A 26246-nucleotide genomic window follows, 5' to 3' on the forward strand; every position below is an offset into this window, starting at 1 on the left:
TTGTTTTGTTTGACATGAGTTGTAGAGACAAGAAACCCTGGAGTAGCTGTGACCATTTGAACAATCTTGACGGGAAGACAAAATCTTGGATTGCTGGAAGTAATCCCCTGAATCTGTCCATGGAGTTAACAAAGACACAGTTAAGTAGATGTCAGTCACTCACAGAGTGTAGTGTCCAGGAATTCAGCAAAGTAATGGAAAAAAGTGGTGTTAGTAGTGAAGTAAAAGATGAAGACTTTGGTTTGAAATCAGCAACTGAGTTTTTAAAACGACTTGCAACAAAAATGGGTCCAATGGATTTAACACGTGGCGCTGTGGATTTAAGCAGGTCTACAGGAGCAAAAGGGTATGAGGATGATGAAATGCTCTTTGAGGATTCTGAGTGGTATCAACAATGGCTTTCACTGTTGGAGAAAGGGTTGTGGTGGCCAGCTGATTTTGGGGACTGTGGATATTATGTTTATACAGATGAGGAATACATTTATTCCCTTTTAACTGATAGAACTGGCAGACACTTATATGCCTGTGCTGCATCAGAGGATATACAAGCTTTAGGAAATATCGCTGAAAATATTGCTAATATTTTGAAACAAAAAGAAAAGGACAAAGTGACTCTTTGTGGTTTTAAAATCCCCCTCTGTGAAGATAAAGGTTTTTGGATTCCAGGCGAGCAACAGAATAAATTAGTGCTTTCAGATGCACCCATGGACCTAACTTCTGTCCTTAGAAAAGGTGAAAAAATAATGAACATGAATTTGGAAAGCTTCTCTCAAATGTTTCAGGAATCGATATCTTCTCAAGCAGATGAGGCTGTAGACTTTACAATGTACAAGCTTAAAAAGATCAAGGTGGAATCAGTAAAAAAGAGTTACAGCTTTCAAGAGGAACCAATGGAGGCAGCTGATTTTACTTTAAAGTCACTAAAAGGGGGGCATGGAGGCCCATACTGGAAGAATCAAGAGAAAAAAGATGTGCTGACATACTCATCTTCATGTTCAAGACAAATCTCTCCAAACAGGCGTTACCCAATCCCTGAAATCAGGATTGCACATGCAGATGATACAGCTGCAGACAAACCAAAACAAAAGTCAAAATCTGTATTTTCAGATACTGGAGGAATCACTGGAACGTCTTCTAACTCTGATACAACTAAAGCTGATAAACTGTCATCATCAACAACTGCTACAGTGTCTGGCAAGGTTTCAGAGACTTCAAAATATTCCAGAAACCTGCCTGAGACCCTGTCAGCTTCAAGAATTCCAGGGCTTGTACAGTTAGGAAGGAAACTGCCTATAACACCAATTGTTTCCAAAGCTTCTTCAGCTTTTTCAGCACAAGCAACTTCCGTGCAGAGTTTACCCACCACATCTTCTACAACCGTTGTGCCCTCTGTTTCCCCACAGAGACCCCAGCTTGCAAGGCAGCCATCACAGGTAGACAAACCCAGTGTGTTATCACAAACAAGTAAAGCTACAGAAACAGAGATTTGTGACATAAGCAAGGTCAGCATTACTTCATCAGTGAAGCAGCCACAAGCTTTGATTCAGCAATTCACACCTCAGTTACATATACTGAATGACAGCTCAACTGCATATAATGAAATCCAACTTTACAAACAAAATCATAACTTTGGAACTCCTATTGAACCTCAAATAAGCAATAAAGTCCTAGATTTTTCTCCAAAATTTAATAAAAACAAAAACATCAAACAAAAACATGCAACAGATGCCAAAGTAGAATCTACACAAAAAGATGAAGTTATTGACTTTACAAAGTACGAACTGAAAAAATTTAAAGAGAAAAAATCGATGGACACAAAGGCAAATGCAGACTTACCTGACAAGACCACAAGTGCTGTAGATCTTACTAACCTGAATGAGGAAGAAGTCAAATGGCCTAATTCAGAATATCCCTCTGTGGGGACATTACAACAAAGTCCAAGAGATTTTATTCTGAGAACAGTTTCTCAGAACAACTGTATACCACCTGATCAGTGTAGCAAATCAGAGATACAAAATTCATGTACACAGGGTAGAGTTGGCCATATCTCTTCTACTAGGTTTATCCAAAAACCACCAGCCTATCGCAGGTCTTCTTTAACTGAGACAAACCAAACTGATGTTAGAGCCTCTGGCAAACGTGCTGATGAATTACCAAAGAGTTCTGACACTAACATGATGTTTTCAACAAGAAGCTCTTCGGTTACTCATATTTCCAGTAAAGGATCTAGCCTTGATGGAGGTTTGAAACAACCTGCAAAAACTGAATCACTGCCACCTGTATGCACTTCACCATTGGTAAGCCCTGTTATGAGGAAAGAAGCCGACCCTCAGGGACAGCAGCCAAACTCCTCATTTACTGTATGTGTAAAAATGGACCAAAGCCCACCAACAGTTACAACTGCTTTGAGACAGGAGATCACTTGCTATAGGTCTAGTGGTAAGGATCAGCAACATCAAGAGACCACTGCACCAGCAAACTCAATTAAAGCTACATTAGATATGTCGACCAAGACAAAAACCCAGCAGATTCCGCAAATTGTTGTACCATCAAAGGATCCTCACTGTGAAGCACTGTCATTGACAAAGAAAAAAACATTAATTTCTGAGGAGGCAGACACAAGTTCTAGTCATCATGATTCTATTGACTTGTCATATAGAGGAAAATCACCAGAATCTCAGGGACAAACAACAGAATATATTGATTCAGTACCTGTTGAGGAATATCATTCTTACACTGGTGATCTGTTAAAATACTCTCTTAGGAAAGAAGCGATTCCATCTCATCGTAGAAAGACATTGTTACCAAGGCAGCAGTCTCTTTTAGGTCATTCTTCTGAACCCCTTGAAATCTCTAAACCAGAACAGAAAGCCACAGCACCAGCCAATACAGTTAAAGTTACACTAGACATGACTTCTAAATCTTCTGTCAAATTGAACAAGGTGGTTCTGGAAGTGAAATCAGATGACAGTGTTAATGAAGCTATGCAACTCATGAGAGGCAAGCCAAGTGCCCGTGAACTTGCACGGAAAAGCTGTGTTGGACTACCACTAGTTGTAGATATTGCTTCTGAAGAATCTCTTGGTGACATTAAGGGCAGGTCTCTAGCAAAAGCGCAGCAGGAGTGTGAGAATAAAAATCAGTACCTCTCAGATTCTACATTATATCAACAATTCGGGCAGAGCAAACCTGGTGTCTTTCTTCACTCAAATAACTCAACTTTACAGTCATCAGCGACCTCACCAAAACCCATCACTGCTACAGCACTGGATATGTCCCCTAAGCCACCCCAAGTTGTGCTGCAGACAACAATGCCAGAATGTGAGCTTACTCAAAATGAAGCAATTTCGCTTGTAAATAAGCCAAGTGCAAGAGCAGTTGCCAGAAAAGACTGTGTTGGTATTCCACTGGTGGTTGAATCAGCACCACTGGAATCAGCATGCAAGGAGCAACCTCAAACCTTGATGCCTGCGCAAAAACAGCAAACCCTTAATACAAACATTTTACCTGTTCTGCATCAGCCACTTGCCAGCTGTATGGCAGTGCAGTGCTCCAGTGTAAGTGAGACCAGTGGTAAATCACAGTCCATTAACCAATCTTTTCTACTCTCTACATTTCCAGCAAATTCAGTTCAAAGCACGTTAGACATGTCAACAAAAGTATCTAAGTCAGACACTGTTCTTAACAATTCAGATCCTGTGTCGCTGGTAAGGACAAGACTATCAAGGTTTGCATATTCTCAAACAGATTCTGCTGGTGTTCCACTAATTGTGGAAACATATCCCTCCAAGGAGCACCCCAAAAGGCAACAGACACTGATAGGATTTCAAGAACAGATGCAACAAGGATTGGTGCACAGTGGCTCTCAAGAATTAGATCAAAGAGCATCAGCTCCTGCCAGCTATGTCAAAAGTTTTCTGGATATGTCTCTAAAACCACAGCAGAAACAATATGGATCACCTCACAATATCAGAAACACTGGAGCTCTAACAAGGAATGGTTCTGTTGGTGTACCACTAATGGTGGAGCAATCTGCACATCACCAAGGAAGACAAGCCTTGAGTGGACTCAACACAACTGAGACATTGCATGAACAGATATCTACCTACCACAGTAATGAGGTCCTATCTCTTTCAAAGACCAACTACAAGGACACACATGAACAAAATAAACCAGTGGACTTCTCTGCAAAAGACAGCCTGAATACAAGTAACACATCATGTAATCATGCGGAAGAGGATGGGAAGCCCATGAATTTCACCAACAAGAAAGCAAAGAAAGAAATGCTTGAAAGATGGAACACAGAAAGGCAGTTAAAGAAAACATTATTGGGCATTGTTGACCTAAGTGTTGATCCTCAGAACAAAAGTGCAATTATTGGTCTTCAAGATGCAACAGATCTCTCTTCATCGAATATGTCTTCTCTGTCTCAGTGTTGTCTTCAGCAGCAATACATATCTCCATCTACCCCTAAGGAGGTCAGAGAAGATGCAAAATTGTCTCAAAATCAAAAGTCACAACAACAACCTAGAATACATTACAGAATGTTGTCAGGAACAATACTGAACTCTGACCCAATGAATACTTCAGTTTCTTCTTCGGTGCATATTCAAAGACAGATATATCCCTCTCAGAATTTACCTAGCCATGCTATTGAGGACAGTGAATCTGCTACATTCTCACGAAACAGTACATATCAACAGATCAGTGGTACACATGCTAAATCCGACAGGCCTGAACAATTGTCTTCGATCATAACTCATCTGCAAACACAACATTCAGTCCCACCACAGCAATACCAGCAACCTTGTGCAGAAATTGGTTACACCGTTACTAGAGCTCAGACAAAGGCTCCAAAGTTGCAAAGACAAGATACAAATGTTCAGCATGACATGGCCTTGAGACCCAAGATTCTTATCAAGCAGCCAACTGTGGATAGCTATGGGAGCATTGAGGAAAGCCCAGCAGTTAGTGGAGCAATGGCAAGCAATGGACAGACACTGCCAAATCTTTCTACCCAGCAATTGTATGGTAGATCCCAAACTGTTCCTACCCCACAGTCTTTGAATGTTCAATCATTACCTCCTTCAGTTAATCAGCATGCACATGATGGACATAGAACTGATCCTTTACTAACATCTTTTGATGTACAAACAGTGCAGAGCAGTGCAACTGCAGAATATTATACAAAAGAACCTCTTCCACTGTCAGTACAACCTGAGCCAGGCCCATGTCCAGTCACTGTCCAGCAATATCACACACCAACTGTACCCTCGAGCAGCTTGACTTCAAGTCAGCGTGCACTTAAATTACAACCCTCCATAAAACATAGCCAAATGCCAAAGAACCAGGGCTGCGGAGCTGAAATACAAAGTCCTGATGTATCTTCAGCAAAAACAGGAACCACCTCTGTTAAAGGTTTGATTTCATTATTTAGTGGTTTAGATTCCCAACCTCCAGTCAGTACTACCCCAGTTGCTGTTATGCCTCATCATGGTCAAAGTGTGTCTATACCTGTGGACCACAGAATTCGAGTTACTCCAACACAGACTCCTGCTTTGAGCAATGTCGCAGTTACTTCTGAGGCATCTGCATTGAGTGTTTCTCCAACTCAAACAAGATGCTTAGCTGAACCTAGCCCATTAACAACTGTGTATGAAAAAGCTCCTTCCTCACAATCGGAATCATCAAAAGATCAATCTGCAACCCTGCAGACAGAGTTAGATCCAGCACCGTCACTAATTACTGAATCACAATACAAAGGAGAAGGTTCAGCTTTGTGTAGTATGAGCCCTCAGACATCCCCAGTGATATCTACTGTGGTCACTTCCTCCAACAAGCCAGTAATGCATGGTTTCAAATCTTCATTCATTTCTCAAAAGTATCAGGAACCACAGGCAACACTTCATGCAAGCCACAGAAAAGAGACACCAGGGAAAGAACTGACACTTCCTGAATCTTCACCAGCTAAATCACTAGATAGCATTGCACTCAAAGATATTCTAATTGAAGACAGTTCAGTGGAACTTCCAGAACCACTGTCAGAGGTTACTTCTGAAGTATGCACATCACAGCAGCAAAGTTCAGAGGAAATCAAACAAGCTATATCCACAGAATCTGTTAATGTCAGCACTGGATCTGGTGAGGTCTCTACTGAAGGTAACATAATAGAGGAAAAATATGGCCACCCAAAGTCAATCTACATTGGCATTAATTCCTCAGAAGTGCCTAATGTGAATATGGAAATTGAGCCAGGTGAGCCAAAACCTTATGTTCGACTACCCCATATTTTTGTTTCAGCAGCAAGTTCACCAGAGGAAGAGACAGCTGAACACAAATTTGATGAATGTAGCAAACCTGGATTGTCAGAAGTTAGTGCTTTTGAAGATACCACTCCCACTGCAGTAACACTACCAGAGTGCAAAGGTTCTTTACTTTCTGATATTCCTGCACAGTCTGATATATCAGAGGATGTTAGGCCTACAGAAGTCAGTAGCACAGAGGCCCTCACTGAGTCAGAGCATCAGCTTCTACTGACTACATCAGACCATGTTCATGTAGATGAACTTGTCTTAGAGGGCATGCCGACCGAGATAAGCTCAACCATTAAAGCTACCCTAATGGAAGCTGAAACACAGATCAGTGAGACTTGTGAGCCACCACTTGAGCTGTCGTCCAAGGACAGAAAAGAAGGTGCTGTAACTCCTGAAGAGTTAGTCCACAAGGATAAAGACACCCCTCTAGATGTTGTCTTCACAGAGGAGGTTCAGTCTCTTAAAGGACTACCCTTAACCTCAGCTGCAAAATCACCTGACCGAGTCCAACACCTACATGACAATATTGAAAGGGATGTCACCTTATCTGCCTCTGAACCTTATCCTCTGAAACCTCCTACAAAGGAAAGTATAATATCCAAGGAGGATAATTTAACGATCGGGGTTAGTCTGCCTGAAACTGGACAGTCTGATGAGCAACCAGGAAAAGGATTATTTTCTATGTTTAGCAGCTCCACTGCAGCCCCACAGCAGACATCCCACCAGAGTGGATTATCAATACTTGGTGGTATTCTTCCTGGCTCATCTCCAAAAGACACTTCTGGTACAGGGCTCCTCTCAATGTTTGGGGGATCAAATTCCCCATCTTCACTTGGATCCAAAGACTTGCCAGCACCACCGCTGTCAACCCCTCAAGAGACCCAGGGAAAAGGCTTATTCTCTATGTTTGGGGGATCAGGTAGTCAGCCACCATTTGGCCCAAGAGGTCCAAGTGGTGGAAGTGTGCGACCTAGAGGTCCTCCACCCAAGGACCCTCCAGGTAAAAGCCTGTTTTCCATGTTTGGTACATCTGTACCTCAGCAACCACCCAGTCCCAGAGGTCATCTTGGGGGTAGTACAACACCAAGAGGACCTTCAGTTGGATCTGCCATATTTGGTGGCATCCTTCCAGGCTCTGCTACTCAAAAAGAAACCCCTGGTGCAGGTTTGTTTTCCAAGTTTGGAGGTCTTAGTGCCCAACCCCAAACTGAACCTAGACCAGGACCAACAGTTACACCAACATCCAGAGGTTCAGAACCCTCTGGAAAAGGACTGTTCTCAGTGTTTGGTGGACAAAACCAGCAAGCATCAGAAGCACATCATGTGTCTTCTAAATCACCAGAATCAGACAGTGTTTTCAAAGTTTCATCCATGTTTTCACTTGGTGGGGGTTCTGATGGTAACAAATCTAAAACTGGGTTTGGCCTGTTTGGAATGTCTTTTAAGGAGGAAACTAACACAGAGCCAGAAAAAACTGTTCCCACGAAAGAGGAGATTACCTTGGAAGTTAAACCCTCAACCACAAGCGATTTTTCAAATGAAACAAAGGATCACCTTGTTGATGCCATGGACAATGTACCCTCTGGGCCTCTTTCTACATCATTAGTCAAGGCTCTCCAAGTGGAGCAGTCATGTCAAGATGGTCAAGATTCAAACTCACACACCAATAAAAATCTTTCTTATAATGAAAATGCTTCTGTTGTGGTTGAAACCTCTATCACAGATACAGCAAATCTGAACAGTAATCTACTAGAGAAAAAGACACTATTGGACCAACAAGCTTTGAAAATAGTGGATGAGGGACAATCAGACATCCAAAAAGAATATAAGGAAATGAAAGATATAGTGGATGCTGAGAAAGAAGTCGCTAAATCAGAAACAGATGTTTTTGAAATTAAGACCAGAGATGATGAAACAGATAGAGCTGCCACCAGAAGCCCATCAGAAAAAAATGACAACATGCATGTGTCAGAGAGTATTATGGATTATACTGACAAAGAGCTTAAATCAGATATACCTGAAGTGGAACATGTGAAAACTATTGTTGAAGTAGAGGTTCCAGAGGCAGGAAAACAAACTGAGGAACCTCTGAAAGTTTCTGAAGAAGAGCAAACTGCAGTTGCAGTTTTGGACAAATCAACTGAGGAACCTTTAAAAGTTTATGTTAAAGAACAGTCAGCATTTGCAGATATGGAAAAGTTACCTGAGAAGCCTTTAAAAGATGATGGTAAAGTGCAAACATTAGTTGCAGATATGGACGAATCAACACAGGAGTCTTCAAAAGTTGCAGATGAAGAACAAGCAGCAGTTGCAGCTATGGATATATCAACTGAGCAGCATTTGGATGTTTCTAGTGAAGAGCAAACAACAGTTGCTGATGTGAAAAAATTAACTCAGGAACCTTTGAGAGCTGTTGGTGGTGAACAACCAGCTGTTGCAGATGTGGAAAAAGACTCAACTGTAGCCAGTTTAGTGCTAGCAGTAGAGAAACCAACTGCAGAATCCACAGTGGGTGTAATTGCAGCAGAGGTTGCAGTTTCAGAATCAGAAAAATCTTTTGAAGAAGAACTGACAGCGACAACTAATAAGACTGCAAAGGAGTCAATTGAGACTACATTCGAGATTAGAGAAGCTAGCAACAAAACTGCAGGTGGGTTAGAGGAACCTGAAAGTAGGAATGTTACAGTGGTCTCCTCGTTAGGTGAAGATAAAAATGCTGAAACAAACTCATCAGAAGTCATGACATCTCCAGCTGTGGATCCTCTGAAAGGTCTGTCTTTGGGACCTGCTAGTTCTCTACCACAACATCAGCCCATGCCAGGAATGGCCAGGCCTCCTGGCCCAACAGGACAAAGAATGGGAGGGCCACTGATGGGGGGCCCAAGAATGGCTGGACCAAGAATGACTGGACCAAGAATGGCTGGTCCAAGGCAGCCAAGACCACAGAAGCCCCCTGAACCAGCTCCATTTTCTGGCTTTATGTCTATGTTTTCCACCCCAAATGCCCCAAGTAAATCACCAACTGTTGGTGGATTTTTTTCAAGTTCACCTGGTTCACTTTTTGGAACATCACCTACTCCACATCAGCCCCAACAACAACAACAGAAAAGCTCATTTTTTGGACTTCCAAGTAGCATTGCTGCAGATTCTCTTACTAATGACCTATTTGGTATATTCAAAGGTTCTGAAGCAACAAAATCTGAGGAACATCAACAGTCTGGTACTGAGTCTGGACAAGTGAATCCTTCTACAAAGGTTACTGTCCCTGATAGTATTGAAAATACAGGTACAGAGAAAGCACCTTTATCTGGAGATGAACATGTTAAAAATAGCGAAGACTCTGAGTTACCTGAAAAAGGATTATTGGAGGAGGCAGAACGAACAGATAAAACAGAGGCAGAAGAATGTTTGCTGATCGAATCCACCATGAAAACAGCTTTTCCTAAGGCAGAAGCAGAAGACATTAAGAATTTAGAGGTGCCATTTTCTGCAGAGTCTGGCAATGGTCTATCACCCTCAGCTCATGAAGCCAAGGGCATATTTGAAATACCAGGTCTGACTGCACCTAAATTCGGCTTTATGTCAGTAGCTGCTGAAGGCACATCGTCTATTGGATCCCTTTTCTCCACCACTCCATCTCCAGCCATTGAGGCAAAGTCACCACAGCCACAACAGACAGATGGTGGTCTCTTTTCTGGTTTTAAAAACCTTTCATCTGGTATTTTCCAGGACGAAAAGCCATTTGGAAAGGATGGAACATCAAATGCTTCATCTGTGTTTGGCATGAAACTTGGCTCAATGTTTGGAAACCCTGATCTGCACAAAGCTGAGTCCACCCTTCCTGTAGTCACAACCCAACCTCAGTCCCACAGCACAAAACCTACAGATGAATTCTGTCAGCCGGAGTCTGAGAAATGTTCTCCAGGTTCTGGAGAAACTGAAAGTGCAGATGCAAGTGATACAGAGGGACCAGCAGAATCTTCAAAAACAGGAAGCTGTGACACTTTAGCACAGTCACCACAGTCTGGCCTCCCTTCTCACTCAGTATCCATAGCAGAAGGTTTGGATAAACCTCAGTTTAAGATGGATCCATGTGAAGTAGATAGCAGTGTAGTTGACACACCTGACACCATGCATGCAGATTTGGAAGCAGAGCAACCAAAGGACTTGTTGACAAAGGAAGCTGCAAAAAGGCTAGTACAATTTGTATGATAAATGGTATTGTTCATTCATCATACTACTGTATCCAAATATAGTCCCTTTCCTGCTCTTCTTTTCCTCTTTAGTTACTGTGTCCCCTTTCCCATCCAACAACTTAAAAACCCCATGTATATTTTTAGATTTAGACATTTTGGATTTAGTTAAAATTAAAGTAAATAATTACACATGCTTGAAAGGTCCTCACCACTATGTGTAAATGTACTGGAGCTGTTTTGTACTTACTGTGCCTCAGTAATAGCTTTCCTGACAGTGATGTAAGTGTAGTGACTGAAGAAACCAGTGGTATATATTAGGGCTTCGCTTGTGAGGCATGTATGAAGCCCCTCCTTTCTCTGTCCCCTGCAGTTCTTTGAATTATTCTCCAACTCTCAGCCAATTTGTTTACATGAATCAAACTCTTGATAGATTTATGATGGTCTGGCAGTGCACACCATGGAGGCAGGCTGGACACTGGAATAAAAGAAACAGTGAGAAGTGATTTGGCATACGTCCAAGACAAACTAAATCATACCAGTTAAAGCACAGAGCCACTTTCCTTGTTAGCAGTCTCAATCATCCAGCAGCCACACAGTACTCTACTCAGTCAGCCACTTCTGTCATTTATCAATAAGGTTAAGTATATCTCCATTGCTCTAACAGAGTTTTTAACCTCTTAGTTTCAATCTTGTTAAAAGGTTAAAGTATGGATGTATCATTTTATGGTACCTAAATACATTAGTAGATTCTGTAAATATTCTGTAGTGGAAGCAAGTGAATCACAGAGGGTATTTCTTTTCTACACTCAGAGACAAACATTTAGATCGAACCGTCAAGGTTATGAAAAACTATAATAACTGGTCTTATTATCAGCATATCATCAGCATAACTTGCAGTGTGACAGCTATTCTTTGAGAAGGCTGAGGACCTCCCAGTGCTGATGCCAGCCCTGTCTTGACATGAACTGCATTCAATCTCATTCATCAGTCTATTCAATCCTGTTAATTTTTCTTGTTTTGTGTGACCTTCTTCCCTGGATCTGGTGATGATGAGCTTCTTTTACCCTTCCCTTTACCCTTAGTTGTTTAATTGTTCTGCCTACAAAATCAGTCCTTTCAAAGTTGAAACTCTCTTTTGTGTATACATGCATTTTTTTCTGCAGTAATTTTTCTTGTATCAGTTTTAGAAATCACATGAATTTTAAGTTGTAATTTCTTAAAAATGTTGAATTAATGAAAAACCTTTTGGTTCTTGTGTAGTCCTTTAACTGCATGTTGCTTTTCCAAATCACCATCATAATCTAATTAACAGTTTAATTTTCCTACAGTCCACCCGACAGCAGCCGCTTTGATTCATCCGGAAACCTCAGTCCAGCCAGTTCTCAGCTCAGCTCTGAGCCCGATGAGCGCCGAGATCCCAGCGGCCCTCGGCCCAATCTCAATAGCCAGCCATCTACCTGGGATGAACAAGAAAAGGAGGAGGAGGAGGATGAGAAGGAGCTGCATCCACAACCAGAGTCTGGCTCCAACAAAGACTTGAAAGACTCTTCACTCATCCTGCCAAAACCAGTGTTGGACAACCATAATAACAAGACTCAGACTACAATCAGGTATATAGAAAAAAAGTAGACAAAAAAGAAGGCATTTAGGTTTGAAAGATTAATTCACAAAATGTAATTTTAAGAATAATGCTCTGTCAACTTGCTGTTACATTTCATTGAATTTCATTCACCATGATGTGTATCCAATGTAAGAAATAGAAGACAAAATTCACAGTCCTTGTTTTGTCTGGAAGTACAATCAGAAGGTAAAGTGAGGCTAATATGAGGCTTCAATAGTCTGAGTTAATCTGTTATGACTAATAAAGTGTAAAAGACAGACTTGGAAAATGTGAACCTATCCTTTGACAGCAAGATTCAGGGGACTGATTTAATTTTGATATTGATTAATGTCTACTGTCCCTTTTAAACTTGTACCTTCGAACTTGTTGATCTTTTTTGCTTTATCCTTCTCAGTCTCTTTGAAGATGGCCCACCACCCTGCTCTCCTTCGAAAGTTCGCTGGCTCAAAGCATACAACAAAGTCAGAGTACAGCTCCTTGAGGTAGAAAGACTCACTCTCTCTGCCCACTCCAACTGCTCTCTCTTTGTCTGTCTCCTTCTTGCACACTACATAGTTCAGATATACAGACACGTTTCTAACTCTCTTCCCTCTTTCATGTAACGTTAGTACTTTTTCTACTTCTTTTCCCCTTTGGGTTGGTTGAGATTTCAGTCATGCCATAGCAATTTGCACCAATTTTGAACTCTTTAAATATTTCTAATTTGAGCTGGAAAACACATTCTCACTACAGTTTTCTTCATTTTCCACTAACTTGGTACTGTGTGTTAAAACGATTTCTCACATTATATTAAAAGCCACCTTGGGGTGGTTTACAGTTGACTGTGGTATTGGAGTTGGTGTAAGTATCAAGTAAGTAAATTACTTCCTAAACACATCATGAGAAAACAGGAAGTAAATTCTTGCTTTGACGACATTGCATTGACTTAAATTAAATTCTTTCCTTGGAGGCTTGTTTCAGCCCAACCATAAGCACTACATGCATAACTGCCACCCTTGCCTTAACTTTAACCCAGTTGTAATCATAACACGCCAAATCTTAATCTTGAAATAATCATTCGATGTGGCGTTTTGTCCCCAGATGAGAGCCAAATCATCACACTGTGATTAGCACACATGCACACTCACACGCACCACTATAAGGCAGGTACTGATCACATACTCATCCAACAACAAGAGCTACTCCTCCTTTAGGCTCCTCCTGGTGTGATTGGACCTACCTATTTATCTGTAACCACCTTGGAGTGGAGACTTGAATCTTGTTTTTCTTTTCTCAGACCAGTTCTTTCATTGAAAATCCACTCATGTCCAGGTTTATTTAAAATTAGAATCTGTTGAAAGGGGCTTCTAAACATTTCTCTCGATTCTCATAAAGTAGAAGGAAACAAATGATGCACTGAGATGAATTAAACTACAAGAGTGGCTGGCATTAGTGAGATTGATAACTTGGAAACATGAACTGGCAAATGGCACAACTTAATTCATTTGGGCTACCAATTGGTAGAGGGACTAGTAGGTTCAAGGCTCTGTTTTGACAAGCATCCGCCTTACTCAAGCGTCCTTGAGCAAGACAGACAATTAACCAGAACCAGTGCGACTGGTTGAAAGCAACATGACCTTAAATATTGTAGTACTAACAGAAGTACAATTGTGAGAGTAGCTGAGATTTAACTATAATACGTTCAGGGGTATATTTCACGTATCCTCCAATGTGCTATGATTGAAGCAGCCAATCAAATAAATGATCAAATAAATTACATTTTGCATTTTATATGTATCAAAAGAGTCAGATATTTAAAAGAAATGCAGTTATATTGTGAATATTTTGAAAGAGACGAACATTTCCCAGACACTGAGGTATGTAAGGACAGACATTACTGAATTGCAATTTAGGAACTGTAGGATCAAGTATTGTTGGAGCTTGTCAAGGTTTTCCTGTCTCTGCTGCACCATTTTTGGATTCTTGGATCTATCTTTAGTTTAGATTAGTTAGTAACTTAAATTTCCTCATATATGTGCTATATTCTTGAAGAAAGAGTGCTCAATTGCAGTTCCAAAGCATCATTTTCTTTTCAAATATTATGGTAACTTCAGCAGCAGACAGGATTTTCTGTTATACACCAGCAGCAATTTATTCAAATAAGCTCCAAAAACTGTTTCCAGGAACAAGACAATAGAATAGATCAGGAAATATGAAAATGTTAAAAGTGGGAAAAGGTTGGTTTTAAAGAAAAACAAAGGCTTTCTTATATTTTTGAACATGAGCGGCTCTCATAAGTTCAAATTATTACTGCTTAGTGGGGCTGGTTTATACCAACAGGACAAAGAGACTTAAAAGACCACCACCTCCTTACAGGTGAAGATATCTTCTCTGCCACTGCTGTCGGCTACTTCAGCACAGATCTGAGAGAATAATTATTTCATCAAGTCCTGACCTGCTTATCAATGATAGATCATTTCTTTAAATGCCACCTTTGATCTTGCTCAAGACCCGGGAGGCAGGCGCAGCAGATCACTCACCTTTCACGACCAATTACACAAGCGTTCTCCTGTTTGACGCTCATTAGTGTGTGCTCTCAGGAGTGCAGTTTGGATGTTTTCTCTGTGTGTGTGCGTGGGCGCATGCATGCATGTTGATAGAGTACACTAGCATTTTCAGTTTGGTGATCAAGTGTAGCTAATCAAAATGATGTTTAGGCCAAGGTTCTGTTTGATGTGGGAGAGCAGTAATGATCAGTCATCAGAGTGCAGATGTGCCTGGAAAAACAACAGATTTCACTTCAGCAATTTGTAAATAACTGTATTTCACTGTAAAGGACATTCTGAACGTGCTTAATGACATGCGTCATGATAAAAGATATATAAGAATTAAAGCCCTACTGCAATAACCCCTGGTACTCAATGTTTACATTAGCTAGAGGATATTTTAGGTGTATTCAGTTAGACTAATGCTGCATTTGTGCATATCAATCAATATTCATAAAACATGAATGTTAACCAGGCCATGCTTGCCTACATTCTTTTTTTTCCCATGGTATGATTTAAAAAAAATATTTTGAAACAGTTGCTTTTTTTTGTTGTTTGTTTTGTCAGTTTAACTTTAGAAATCTTTGTGTTGTTCATAAAAGCTATAACGTATAACTACCATTAGTTTAAAATCACTTTGAATATCACTTTTCCAGCGGTACAAGCTTTTTGATTATTTTTAATTTACAACGTATCTCTTAATAACCACTTTGCAGCCCTCGCTACCCTTAACCCCATCCCCCTTCTTCATGTATGTTGGAGTCACTTGTGCCACAATCTTTATATAAATATACTTATTACTGCATAGCATATGTTTTAATTCACTGAAGAAAAAAACCTAATTTTCCCTCAAATAGTTCATCTTACATATAGACTAAAATCTTTTCAATTAATTACATTTTTCATCATTATATAAGGCTAAAAATCGAATTCCAGTCTAATATAAAAAATCCAGCTTAAAAAATGAGTGTGCCTTTTTTCATGTGTCAGTCATTAGGTTGTGTAAAATTTCTGGCATTATTCTTAAAATGGCATTTAGAAAAAAATAAATACAAGTGCCGGTTTTACTGAAATCTGGGTGGACGACAGATGCAGTCGCCACTGGTCAGCAGTCATCACCACAAAGACAAAAATAGTCTTTTTGTCTGTGTAGCAAGTGTTGTGCCATGGCAACAATGTCACATTTCTATGGAAACACAATCTTACATTTGTTTATGGTTTGGGTGAGTAGCTGCAGCTGTTGATAAATGTGTGTGCTTGCACTGAAATAATACATCCTGTCATAAAACATGCTCAAGCTTTGGTTGGCTCCATGTTGAATTTACAAATCACACTGGAGTACATTATCCTTAAATGTGGAAGCTACTTTACTTAACTACAGTTAATAGCACAACTGCTATTCTGCTGCTATTAAGTCATTTTTGGTTCAGCTTCCCTCTTTAAGTGATTAAAGAAAACAACAGACTTGTAACTGGGCTTCTCATTATTACCCATGTCTGAATCCACTTTCTGATGCTGAGGCACATAAACAACAGTAATAAAAATAAGAACAAAAGAGTTATGCCACAGAGAACACTTAAAAAGGATTGAGTTGAAATTCCCTAATTTCAGATACAACTGCAAAAACACCAATGCTGATGACAGACCTCTCTGTGAGCAGATCCAATAAGAAATTCCAGGCTTCTCGTGCATAGCTTGGGCTTAATTATAGTGGAGAACAACAGACTGAAGCAGAAAATGGTTTTTACACAGTCCCTGGCAATTGGTTTATTGTTAGTTCTGAGTTTCGGCTATGTAAAAGGCTCACTGCATTTGTACTCAACGTTACGCACTTGACATAACAGCCTGGTCTCAATTCCAGGGTGTCAAATGCCACTGTTATATCATGTCCCTTTAGTTATCTGCTAGCAACTATTAATTTTACTCTTGCAGCCAAGTCTTGCAGAGAGCCTTTGCCTTTTAACCTGGGTCAAACGCTGGATCACGTTTCCGCCAGAATTTGTTTGTAACCAGACCAAAATTTCCTCTAAAGGGTCTTGTTGCATGGGCAAGTATGATTCAAGATCTGCTCAAACAAATGATTCCAAGGCCAAAATTAATTAATTAGTCTAATTTAACTGGACCAAACAATGCAGGTTTAAAAACACCCTTAAGAAGAGATTAATGTGTCTATTTATTCCAGTCAGTCCAATATGTAAATTACAGTATTCTCAAAACTTGAGCCTCAGTTCTCTCTGGCTGTAGAGTTTACAGACTTACTGCATCTGAAGTTGAAGGTGTAGTAAGTTGAAGTGCTCGGAGGCTGTTGCAAAGGCAACAGGATGTCTTTAAGGTGTTGAAGACGTTTCATCACACATTCAAAAGGCATCTTCAGTTGACCATGATCCGGATGACTGAGAACCTACATCGACAAAGTGTAGTAAGCCATACAATGTAATGTAAGTTCAGACTTAATTACTCATTAGAATGAGACTACAGAAAGCTAAATGACCAGAAAAGAGATATGAAAGAGAACGTGTCCATGTGATTTAGCCTGCAGTTTAATTTCCTTTCAGAAAAGCACATTTGTCTAGTTTTGGACATGCCTGACAGAACTGGAGCGATTTAAGCATGAGCTGAAATAGAGGAGGCAATAAGGGATGTTATACATGACCCGAGAAAGTGGAGCAATGTCTCATCTTCTCCTCATGGCAACCCCCCCCCCCCCCCCCCCCCCCCAAAAAAAAAAAAACCAAGAATCATAACCATGAACATGACCACTGCAGAGGGAGGAAGAAAGAAGTGAATGGAGGCATCAAAATCAAAGACAGTCTATTATCATGTCTTTATGTGTGGGTTTGCTGCTTTTGAATCAGTAAATGTTAACACAATGCACATTGTCTCTCTTTCATTTCATTTTTATGTGAAGAGTGACAGAGACATTTCTTTGTTACCTTTCATCTATTTTACCACAGCTACATATTTTAGTTTTATGGTTAAGTAGTTCTTTAAAGTACGGTAGTTCTTCCAAAATCAAGCTGCATAAATTTCTATAAAGTTTGTGCTGTTACACCAGATCAGACTTTCATCAGTAGCTTGAATTTATTTACAGTCATTTAAAATAGATTGGAACTATGGCAAGATTATGGCAACACTCAAAATTTTGACCAAACATGACTAAAGACCCAGATCCTGTTGGAGCTTTGAGGAGGGCCATACAGCAGCAGTGTACAGTACAGTGTACAGGGTTTTAGCCATAAACTGGACAAACAGTGACTGAAAAGATGGACATTGGAGAAGTGTGTTGGAGAAGAGATCTTTTGTGTTTTTACTGCAGCGGAAACTTATCATTTTGAAACTTATCAGATTTTGGATGATGTATCACAGTAACAGTAAGGCAAATTTGAATAAACTTTTATGACATTCAGTCTCAGGGCGGCACGGTGGTGCAGTGGTTTGTCGCCTCATAGCAAGAGGGTTCCAGGTTTGAATCCCGGTCTGGGCCCTTCTATGTGGAGTTTGCATGTTCTCCCTGTGCCTGCGTGGGTTTTCTCCGGGTACTCCGGCTTCCTCCCACAATACCAAAAACATGCACATTAGGTTAACTGGCTACTCTAAATTGCCCCTAGGTGTGAGTGTGTGAGTGTGTGGTTGTCTGTCTTTGTGTGTTGGCCCTGCGATTGACTGGCGACCAGTCCAGGGTGAACCCCGCCTCTCGCCCGTAGTCAGCTGGGATAGGCTCCAGCTCCCCCGCGACCCTGACGGATAAGCGGTATAGAAAATGGATGGATGGACATTCAGTCTCACTCAGTTATTAAGACCAGAGTAACTATAAAGGAAAAGTGCAAACTGGCAAACAGTGAAAGGGGATTTAACTTCGAAACCTCAGCCCTACCAAATGTAAACTGCAAGGAGGACACAGTCTGTTTCAGCATCACCTGCAAAGTAAATGCCTGAAATGACTTTACATGCTGATAAGGCCCCCCAGGGCTCTATGTGGAAATCAACCATGCACAGTCTTTCAAACATTCGTAGCTATTATGAGACAACCAGCAGAGGCTTTAGGAAGCCTCTGTGTCCTGCCTCTGGTTGAATATTACTGCAGCATGTAACTCCGTGGAAAACTATGGGCATAACATTTTTATACTTCTGTTCGTGTATTTGCTAAATAAATCTGATAAAATTAGTTAATTATTGAGCTTTAGAGATGCTAGCCCAGTAGAAAGTTTTTTTAACTTCTTAAATATAGCAAATAAATGTATTTCCCAAAATGTTGAACTGTTCCTTTAAAAAAAGTTTCCAGACAGGCTCAAACATTCTAGCCGAATTATAAATGTGCTCCTTAACTAGTTGATAAGAAAATGATCCAACTGAACATCAAACAGTCACATCAGTTAGTAAAAATGTGTGCAGAATGATGGGGCTGTCTGAAACTGAAAGAAATCATTCACTCCAGTGTGTTGCTTCCTGTCTTTGATTGCAGCGTTGTCTTTTAACCTTTCTAAGAGCACTTCAAAGCATTTATGTGTCCATTAGGTCCTCTTGATAGAAACACTGAGAAAATCTTTGCGTGACCCTTAACTCTTAGTGTGCAAACGTGACAGGCTGGAACCCTGTGTGTGTGTGTGTGTGTGTGTGCGTGCGTGTGTGTGTGTGTGCATGTGTGCGTGCATCAGCCAAGAGAAGATAAAGGAAGAAAGGAAGGGAAATTCTGGTTTGTACTCATGTAGGTGACTTTACACAACTTCGCCTAAAGTTACAGTTTTTTTTTCTCTTAATATGTTTTATACTCAACAGTAAGTTGAGTATAGTTAACTTACAGTAAATGCAATGAAGTGTGGGTAGGAAAAAATATTTGACTTAAGACTGTCATCTTTAAAGACTAAAGTAATTCACAAACACCAGTAAAGAGTTTTACCTTCCAACATACATGCTGACATGATGCAAGACTGTGCTACAAGAACACTGCAATCAGCTGTGGCTGCTGACTTGCAGCTAAGCCTGTGATGCCCCGCTGGTGGGAAAATTAGTTCAACCAGCCTGATCTTCAGTGAAGGCAAACTTTTGATTACACTTGAAGAAGGACTGTTCAATACACAGATTTCAGTGGTTATTTTCGCTATTTTCGGTGTGGAGATCTAGGTAGTGATGTAACACATCTGACTTCACTAGTTAGGAGACTGTAGTTTCTGTTCTACCACTATTCAAAAGAAATATAACCATGATCTGTCTCTAATCTTAACGGCTGTATAGTTGTCATATGTACATTGTAGACAAAGTTTTAAACTTCTGCCTTATATCTTGTAGAAGGGCTGCTCTAACCATAACCTTTGTGATGGCAGAGTGATGCTCAGATACTCCGATTGTGTCAGTTTGGAAGTCAACGGCTAACAACACATTTTGTTGTTTAGGTTGCAGAACTTGTTGAGTGCACTATATTAACTTCCTCCCTTGTCCATGGAACTACTTCACAATGTCTTACACACACACACACACAGACACACACATATTCACACAGACAACCAAAGAAAGGCTACAAGGGATGAGAATCGCTGTTTGGGCAAGACAGACATCAAAACTAGCATCAGTATGGAGCAGGAGGGCCAGTCAGAGAGGACTGTGGGAAGGAAGATGAGAAGAGGGGGAGGAGAAGGGAGAGCAGAGAGATAACATGAACGGCAACAGGAGAGGGTGTTGCGACTCACAAGAGTCCAAAACTCTTCAGGGGGTCTTTATAGTGACAGTAGAGACCCAGTTTGAAAAGCAGATTCAGAAGCTGTAGAGTATATTGAACATATTCTATATGTATAAAAAACTTGTAAGAAGGTGATACAAAAAATAGTCATTCATGTACCTCAAGTTACATAGAACTGAGCTGTAAACATCAGCTTAGTTTTCCAGTTTTTAAGAGCAATTTACATTCTCTGGATACATACATATTGCACATGTTGCTTTTTCAAGACCCATTTTGATATTGTTTTATAGCACATGTAGTTTTTCATTGCATGCAAGAAAAAAAGAATACATTCGAGTTAAAAGGATCTAGTCAGAGTAGTCGCAGTAGATTTAGTAAGTCATATGCAGGAGGCTTTAAAGGAATACCATGATGTACCATGGCCATGTTGTATTGGAAATAAAATATACACAAAATGTAATTGAAAAGTGATATAAATGGAGAATGTATGTGAAATTTAGAAAATTTAACATTCTGTAGGCCTTAATCCTGGTTGTCACTTGATGTCAGTATAGATTTTTGCCTCTTACCTCATCAAGTTTGTGCTTTTGTATGGCTTGCCTGAGCAAATAAACATTAAACTCACAGAACGACATGAAAGGCCTTTGCTTGGCAGCAGCCTATTAGGCACACAAACACACACGTCTTTGTCACTTTGTTAACAAGCAAATCACATCTCTTTGCCTATACAGTAGAGCTGCAGATAAAGCATCTCTGAGTTTCAGTTGGCTTTACAGTACAGGCATGTTTATGCATCACATGCAGCTGAAAGAGAAGAACAAGGAGAGATGCAAAATTGAGTGAGATCAAGGGAAACGCAGAGAAAGCAGCATAAATAAAAATAAAAAATGGAACGGGGTGGAGCAGAGTGATAACTCATTATGGACATGCAGAGATAATTGGATATGGAAGAAGTGGACCACCTCCAAGCCACCTGTCCGGGGGTGAAGTTGCATAAGAAAAAGACAAGTAGTGAGAAATAATGGATGCTTCAGGAAGGAACAAGAAGAAATTGAAAGTAGAGAAAGTGAAAAGAATTACTGACATACTATGTTTTCAGAATGTCAAATATTTAAGGACACTTTTAGCGATCATACAGTGGAAGCTGTTTTAGTTCAGAGAAGAACTGAAGAAAAATAACCTGCTGCTTTGAGTTGGGCTGATTATACAGATGATTTATTTAGCAGATCATGAATATTCTGATTGTGATTGCAGTCATTCAGAAACACAAGTTTTGCAGCTTCACTGCATTCTGATCTACTGTGGCTGCCATTGGTGGAGAAAGTTTTATCTCAGTCAGTCATATGTGAAGTGTTGAATTTCAAAACATCAACATTGAGAAGGGTTTGGTTTGTGTATGCTGATAAAAAATAATGAAGTAATGAATAAACTGGATGAAATCAGGCAGCTTTGTGACATTTTAAGCTCTTTCTAAAAAACTAGATTTTAGTCTTTGTAAAGATTTTACACAGCTTCTTATTATCTTTTATTTTCTTTTCCTATTACTCTGCCACAAACGTAATCATTCTTTGAAATACTGTGGTGCCAGCTGGCTGCTTGTCATGTTGGTAATCTAGAAAATGAACTGTCTTTCATCGTGGCCCCTGTGTTGGAGAATGAGTTAACAAACTCGGTTCAGTCAGCAGAAGGCCTCTCTGTCTTCAGAAATCACCTGAAGACCTGCCTCTACTGAGAGCACTTAGTCACATAATACTCTCTGTCTCTCAAAGGCAAATGTCACTTGCTTTGCACTTATGTCTTACTCCATGCACCTGCATCCTTGTGACACTTGTGTTAGGTGGAACATGAAACTAAGTGTCACAGCACATGTTCTTAAAGGCTTCCGTGGCTCCAGTTGTCCTTCCTTTGAAGAAGAAGAAGAAGAATCAGCTTTATTGGCAGTATATATATTTTTACATACACACACTGAATTCGTCTTCTGCATTTGACCCATCCTTAGTTGAACACACACATGCAACACCCGGCAAATTACACACAGTGAAACACACACAGGAGCAGTGGACAGCATCAAGCGCCAGGGGAGCATATTGGGGGGTTAAGTGCCTTGCTCAAGGGCACATCAGCCGGCTAATGGGGGGGGGGGAACATTAGTCATTCCACCACACCCAAATTTTTCCTGCCCATCCGGTGGGGGAATTGAACCGGTGATCCTCTGATCACAAGCCGCTTCTCCAATTATAAATTACTCATTATGATTAAATGGATACTATCAGATTTGTTAAATTTGCACCAACTTTGGTGTTTAGACTGAGTGAAATACTCAAACAAAGTCTCATTTTATCAAATGGAGGCTGTTTGTGCATGATTTTATATGTTTCAGACATATAATTTGTCTTTGGAGGCTTTGGGATCCCACAGGAATTTAAAATGTCATTTAAATGCTGAACATGCACCTGTAATGACTTAACCAGCTGCAGGTTAATAAATTCATATTTGTGCTTTTTAAAAAAATCATTTTATATTCGATAAACAATTATCATCACACTCTTCTTTATAATCATTGAGGAATCACAACCCCATTTTCTTATTCCTTTTGTAGGTTCAAGAAACAAATTCAGTTTTTAATAATAATTACAAAAGATAAATGTACAAAAGAAGTAGAAATATGATTACAGTTAGATAATTGATTAGTTTTATTCATCAGCAGTTTCAGTGCTGAATTAAAGACTCAAGTACATTCAATACATTAATTAATTTTTGGTTAATTTTTTTAAAGATAAAAACACTAAGAGCATCATGAAAAGATGATGGTGGGAATTAGTTCTAAACTAATTGGCTGGGGCCAAACACAATTTTACAGGTTCTCTGCTTTGATTATTTTATCATTACCAAGACTGGAGAGAAGCAATGAGTGGGGCAAGAAAGAGACAAGAAAGAGAAAAGAAAAACCGAAATAGAATTAAGGGGAGAAGAAAGGATAAACAGATAGGAAGACAGAAAGAGGAGAAGATTGGTTTGTATCTTTTAGTGATGACGACTCCGTTCAGCATACTAATGACACCGCCCCTCAGAGGGATCTGAGCCCTTACACTACTGCGTGACATTGGCTGAAAGTCACCATGGAAATCAGGCGTGTGGGCGGTGTGTGTGCATGTGTGTGTCTTACAGGGATTGCAGGGTCCTCATTTATGCACTCCAGGGTGCCTGTGTTAAATCAGATGTTTGGCTTCCCCTGAGCCGACTGTCAGCCCTGTGTTTACCACAGTGACAGAACCTGGCTATAGATACAGGGGGTGAAGGAACACTCACAAATCCATACACACACACACACACGCACACACACACCTTGTCATACAACGTCGATTCCAAAAAGTTGTGATCCTGTATAAAATACAATAAAAACAGATTGCACTGAGTTGCAAATCCTGTTCCACCTATATTCAGTTGAATAGAGTATAAAGATAATGTTCAAACTGATAAACCTTGTGGTTTTGTAAATATACACTCATTCTGAATTTGATGCCTGCAAATGTTTGAAAAAAGTTGAGACAAGGACATGTTTACCATTATGTTCTATCACTTTTCCTTTTAACAAGACTTAGTAAGCCTTTGGGAAATGAACACACTAACTGGTTGCTCAGTATTTCAGGGTCTCATATTTTGTCATATTTTGTACTTCATAATGCAAAGTGAATGGGAGACAGGTCTGCACTGCAGGCAAGCCGGTGTAGCACTGGCACTCTTACTGCTGTAAAGCCACAGTGTTCATGTGCCACATGCAGAATGTGGCAGCAGATCTTGCTAAGTTACCATTTTTTAATATGCTGGCTTTTGAAAATTACTAACAGGCCATTAGGTAACAGTCTGGATGGTCCTTTACATTGTTCTTCTTACGTCTGCATAGTATGTATGCATGGTAGAGTCTTGCATTTGTAGAGGAAGCAAAAAAAACTGCGTATGATGACAGTGGTTTTCCCAAATGTTTCCAAGCTCATGCAGTATTGTCCTTCACAGAATCATGCTGTCTGAGAGATCAAAGGTCAGTCTTGAATGTTGTTTTTGTCCTTGTCCTTACGTGCAGAGACCTCTCCAGATTCTCTGAATCTTTTGATGAGGTTTGTAGAGGACTGAGCCTTTTGTGAATGTTCCTTATGTGATTTTATCACCTGTTTACCTGTGGAATGTTCCAAACACAGACATTGTGTTGACTCTGTCCCAACTTGTTTGAAATGGGACTGCTGCTGCAGTCCAGTTCAGAATAAGCATACATTTACAAAAATCAATGAAACCAATGAGGTAAACTTACTGTCTTTGTATTGTTTGAAGTTGAATATATGTCAGAAAGGATAAGCCAATTATCACATTCTGTTTCATTCATGTCTTACACAGCATCCCAGCTTTTTGTTATATTACCGGGTTTCTTCTCTCAGCTGGTGCACAGACATCACAATTTTCAGAATCACAGAAATCAACCAGCAGAGGGTGAAAGAATAACAAATCACAAGTGTTAAATTTAAATATTACTCACAGGATTGTGTTCATCTGTTTTGTGTATTTTAGATAAGAGTTAGAAGTCTATGGAATACTAAATATCCCTCAGTACTAAATTGAGTAGGGAAAATTGTTTTATGGGCAGTTTCATTTCATATGCCACATTTTAAATGCTCCACGGGATGCAACTAATTCCAATCAACAGCAGGATGTTGGATTTATTTTTCTGCTCTGCCAGCCACTGGAGCAGATAACCATCAGTTTCTTTCCTATTCAAGATTGCCATTTGTCTATTCAGTGAAAGTGGCTGTTAAATTTTGCGGTTCAGAGACAGTGCAGCTGGTGGATGAAAGGGTTCCTCTCTTGCTAACGACCAGTTACCAGTTTTATGGGTGAGATGACTGTACTCAGGGGGATATTAAAGCTTTTCATACAGAGTCTGTAGTTATGATTTCTGTTCTTGACGATGTCTCGGATGAAAGACCTGAAAAGTGCAGAAGGGAACACATTTTCTGTTGTATTAGAAATGATCTTGTTAGTACTCTGATACTGGTTGTCTGCAAAATGTTTACATTATACGCTGTTGTGTCCTCTTGGTGCACGTGCACCAGCAAGTGGCAGACTGAATGTTAACGAATCAACAAAGTAAGCCATCATGACAATTACTTTTCCATTTCCTGTCTGGATGTCTAACTTGTTGCCTAACTTGTTGAATGTTGCAGAGCTTTGTCACCTTCTATACTCTGATATTCACAGTTACCTGATTTCTTTTTTTGGTGGGCAAATATGCCTTATTGGATAGGACTGTCAGAGAGCGTGACAGGAAATGAGAGGTAAGAGGGGAAGACATACACATGATTAGATTACAGCCACATTTCTGATGAAAAGAATATCACTAAATGACTTTTTGCATGTGAATATATGCATGACTGTGACAGAGGAACAAGAGAAAAGACTTCCTAAATAAGAGAAGCAAAGTCTGGCTCAAAGCGAAACTAAGACTACTACTACTACTCAAAGACTACACTGCCATATTAGGACTGTATGTTCAAAATAACCTAAACATATCAAATTGTGGCGATATTGTATGGAGGCAGTGGGGAAGAAATCTGCTGATTGAACAACTGAATGTAAATAATCTTCATAAAATGTGTTCCCAGTAATCTGGTTTCCTGTGTCTGTGTAAACAGAGTCAGTGATTCTGAGGAGAAAATCCTGTTAAGACCCTGTATACAAAACAATGACACTGGTCTGTAACGCAAGTTGCTTGATGTTTTGTAGGAGGAAGAGAGGTGCTTCAGGAGGTTTTTCAAATTTCTTCAAGAATCACTGAAAAAAAAAACTGAATATACATATAATATCTATTGATATGCTTTATGATTCAAGGCTCTTGTGCGCTCTGATTGCTTAGAGCACATATTTGAC

At 40.0% G+C, this 26246-nt stretch overlaps 1 protein-coding gene across 2 annotated transcripts in view; it reads left to right on the forward strand.

Moving 5' to 3' along the window:
* Positions 1 to 26246, forward strand: part of LOC124057549 (protein unc-13 homolog B-like) — a 156803-nt gene that overhangs the window by 50380 nt on the left and 80177 nt on the right. For both annotated transcript variants that reach the window (XR_006843128.1, XM_046385932.1), the window contains exons 9-10: positions 11839 to 12120; positions 12526 to 12613. Coding sequence is in view for 1 of the 2 variants with exons in the window: in XM_046385932.1 (XP_046241888.1) it covers positions 11839 to 12120; positions 12526 to 12613 (370 nt within the window). In the remaining variant the exon portion in view is untranslated. The remainder of the gene's footprint in view (positions 1 to 11838; positions 12121 to 12525; positions 12614 to 26246) is intronic.

This window comes from Scatophagus argus, chromosome 4, assembly GCF_020382885.2.
Source record: "Scatophagus argus isolate fScaArg1 chromosome 4, fScaArg1.pri, whole genome shotgun sequence".
NCBI classification, from domain to species: domain Eukaryota; kingdom Metazoa; phylum Chordata; class Actinopteri; family Scatophagidae; genus Scatophagus; species Scatophagus argus.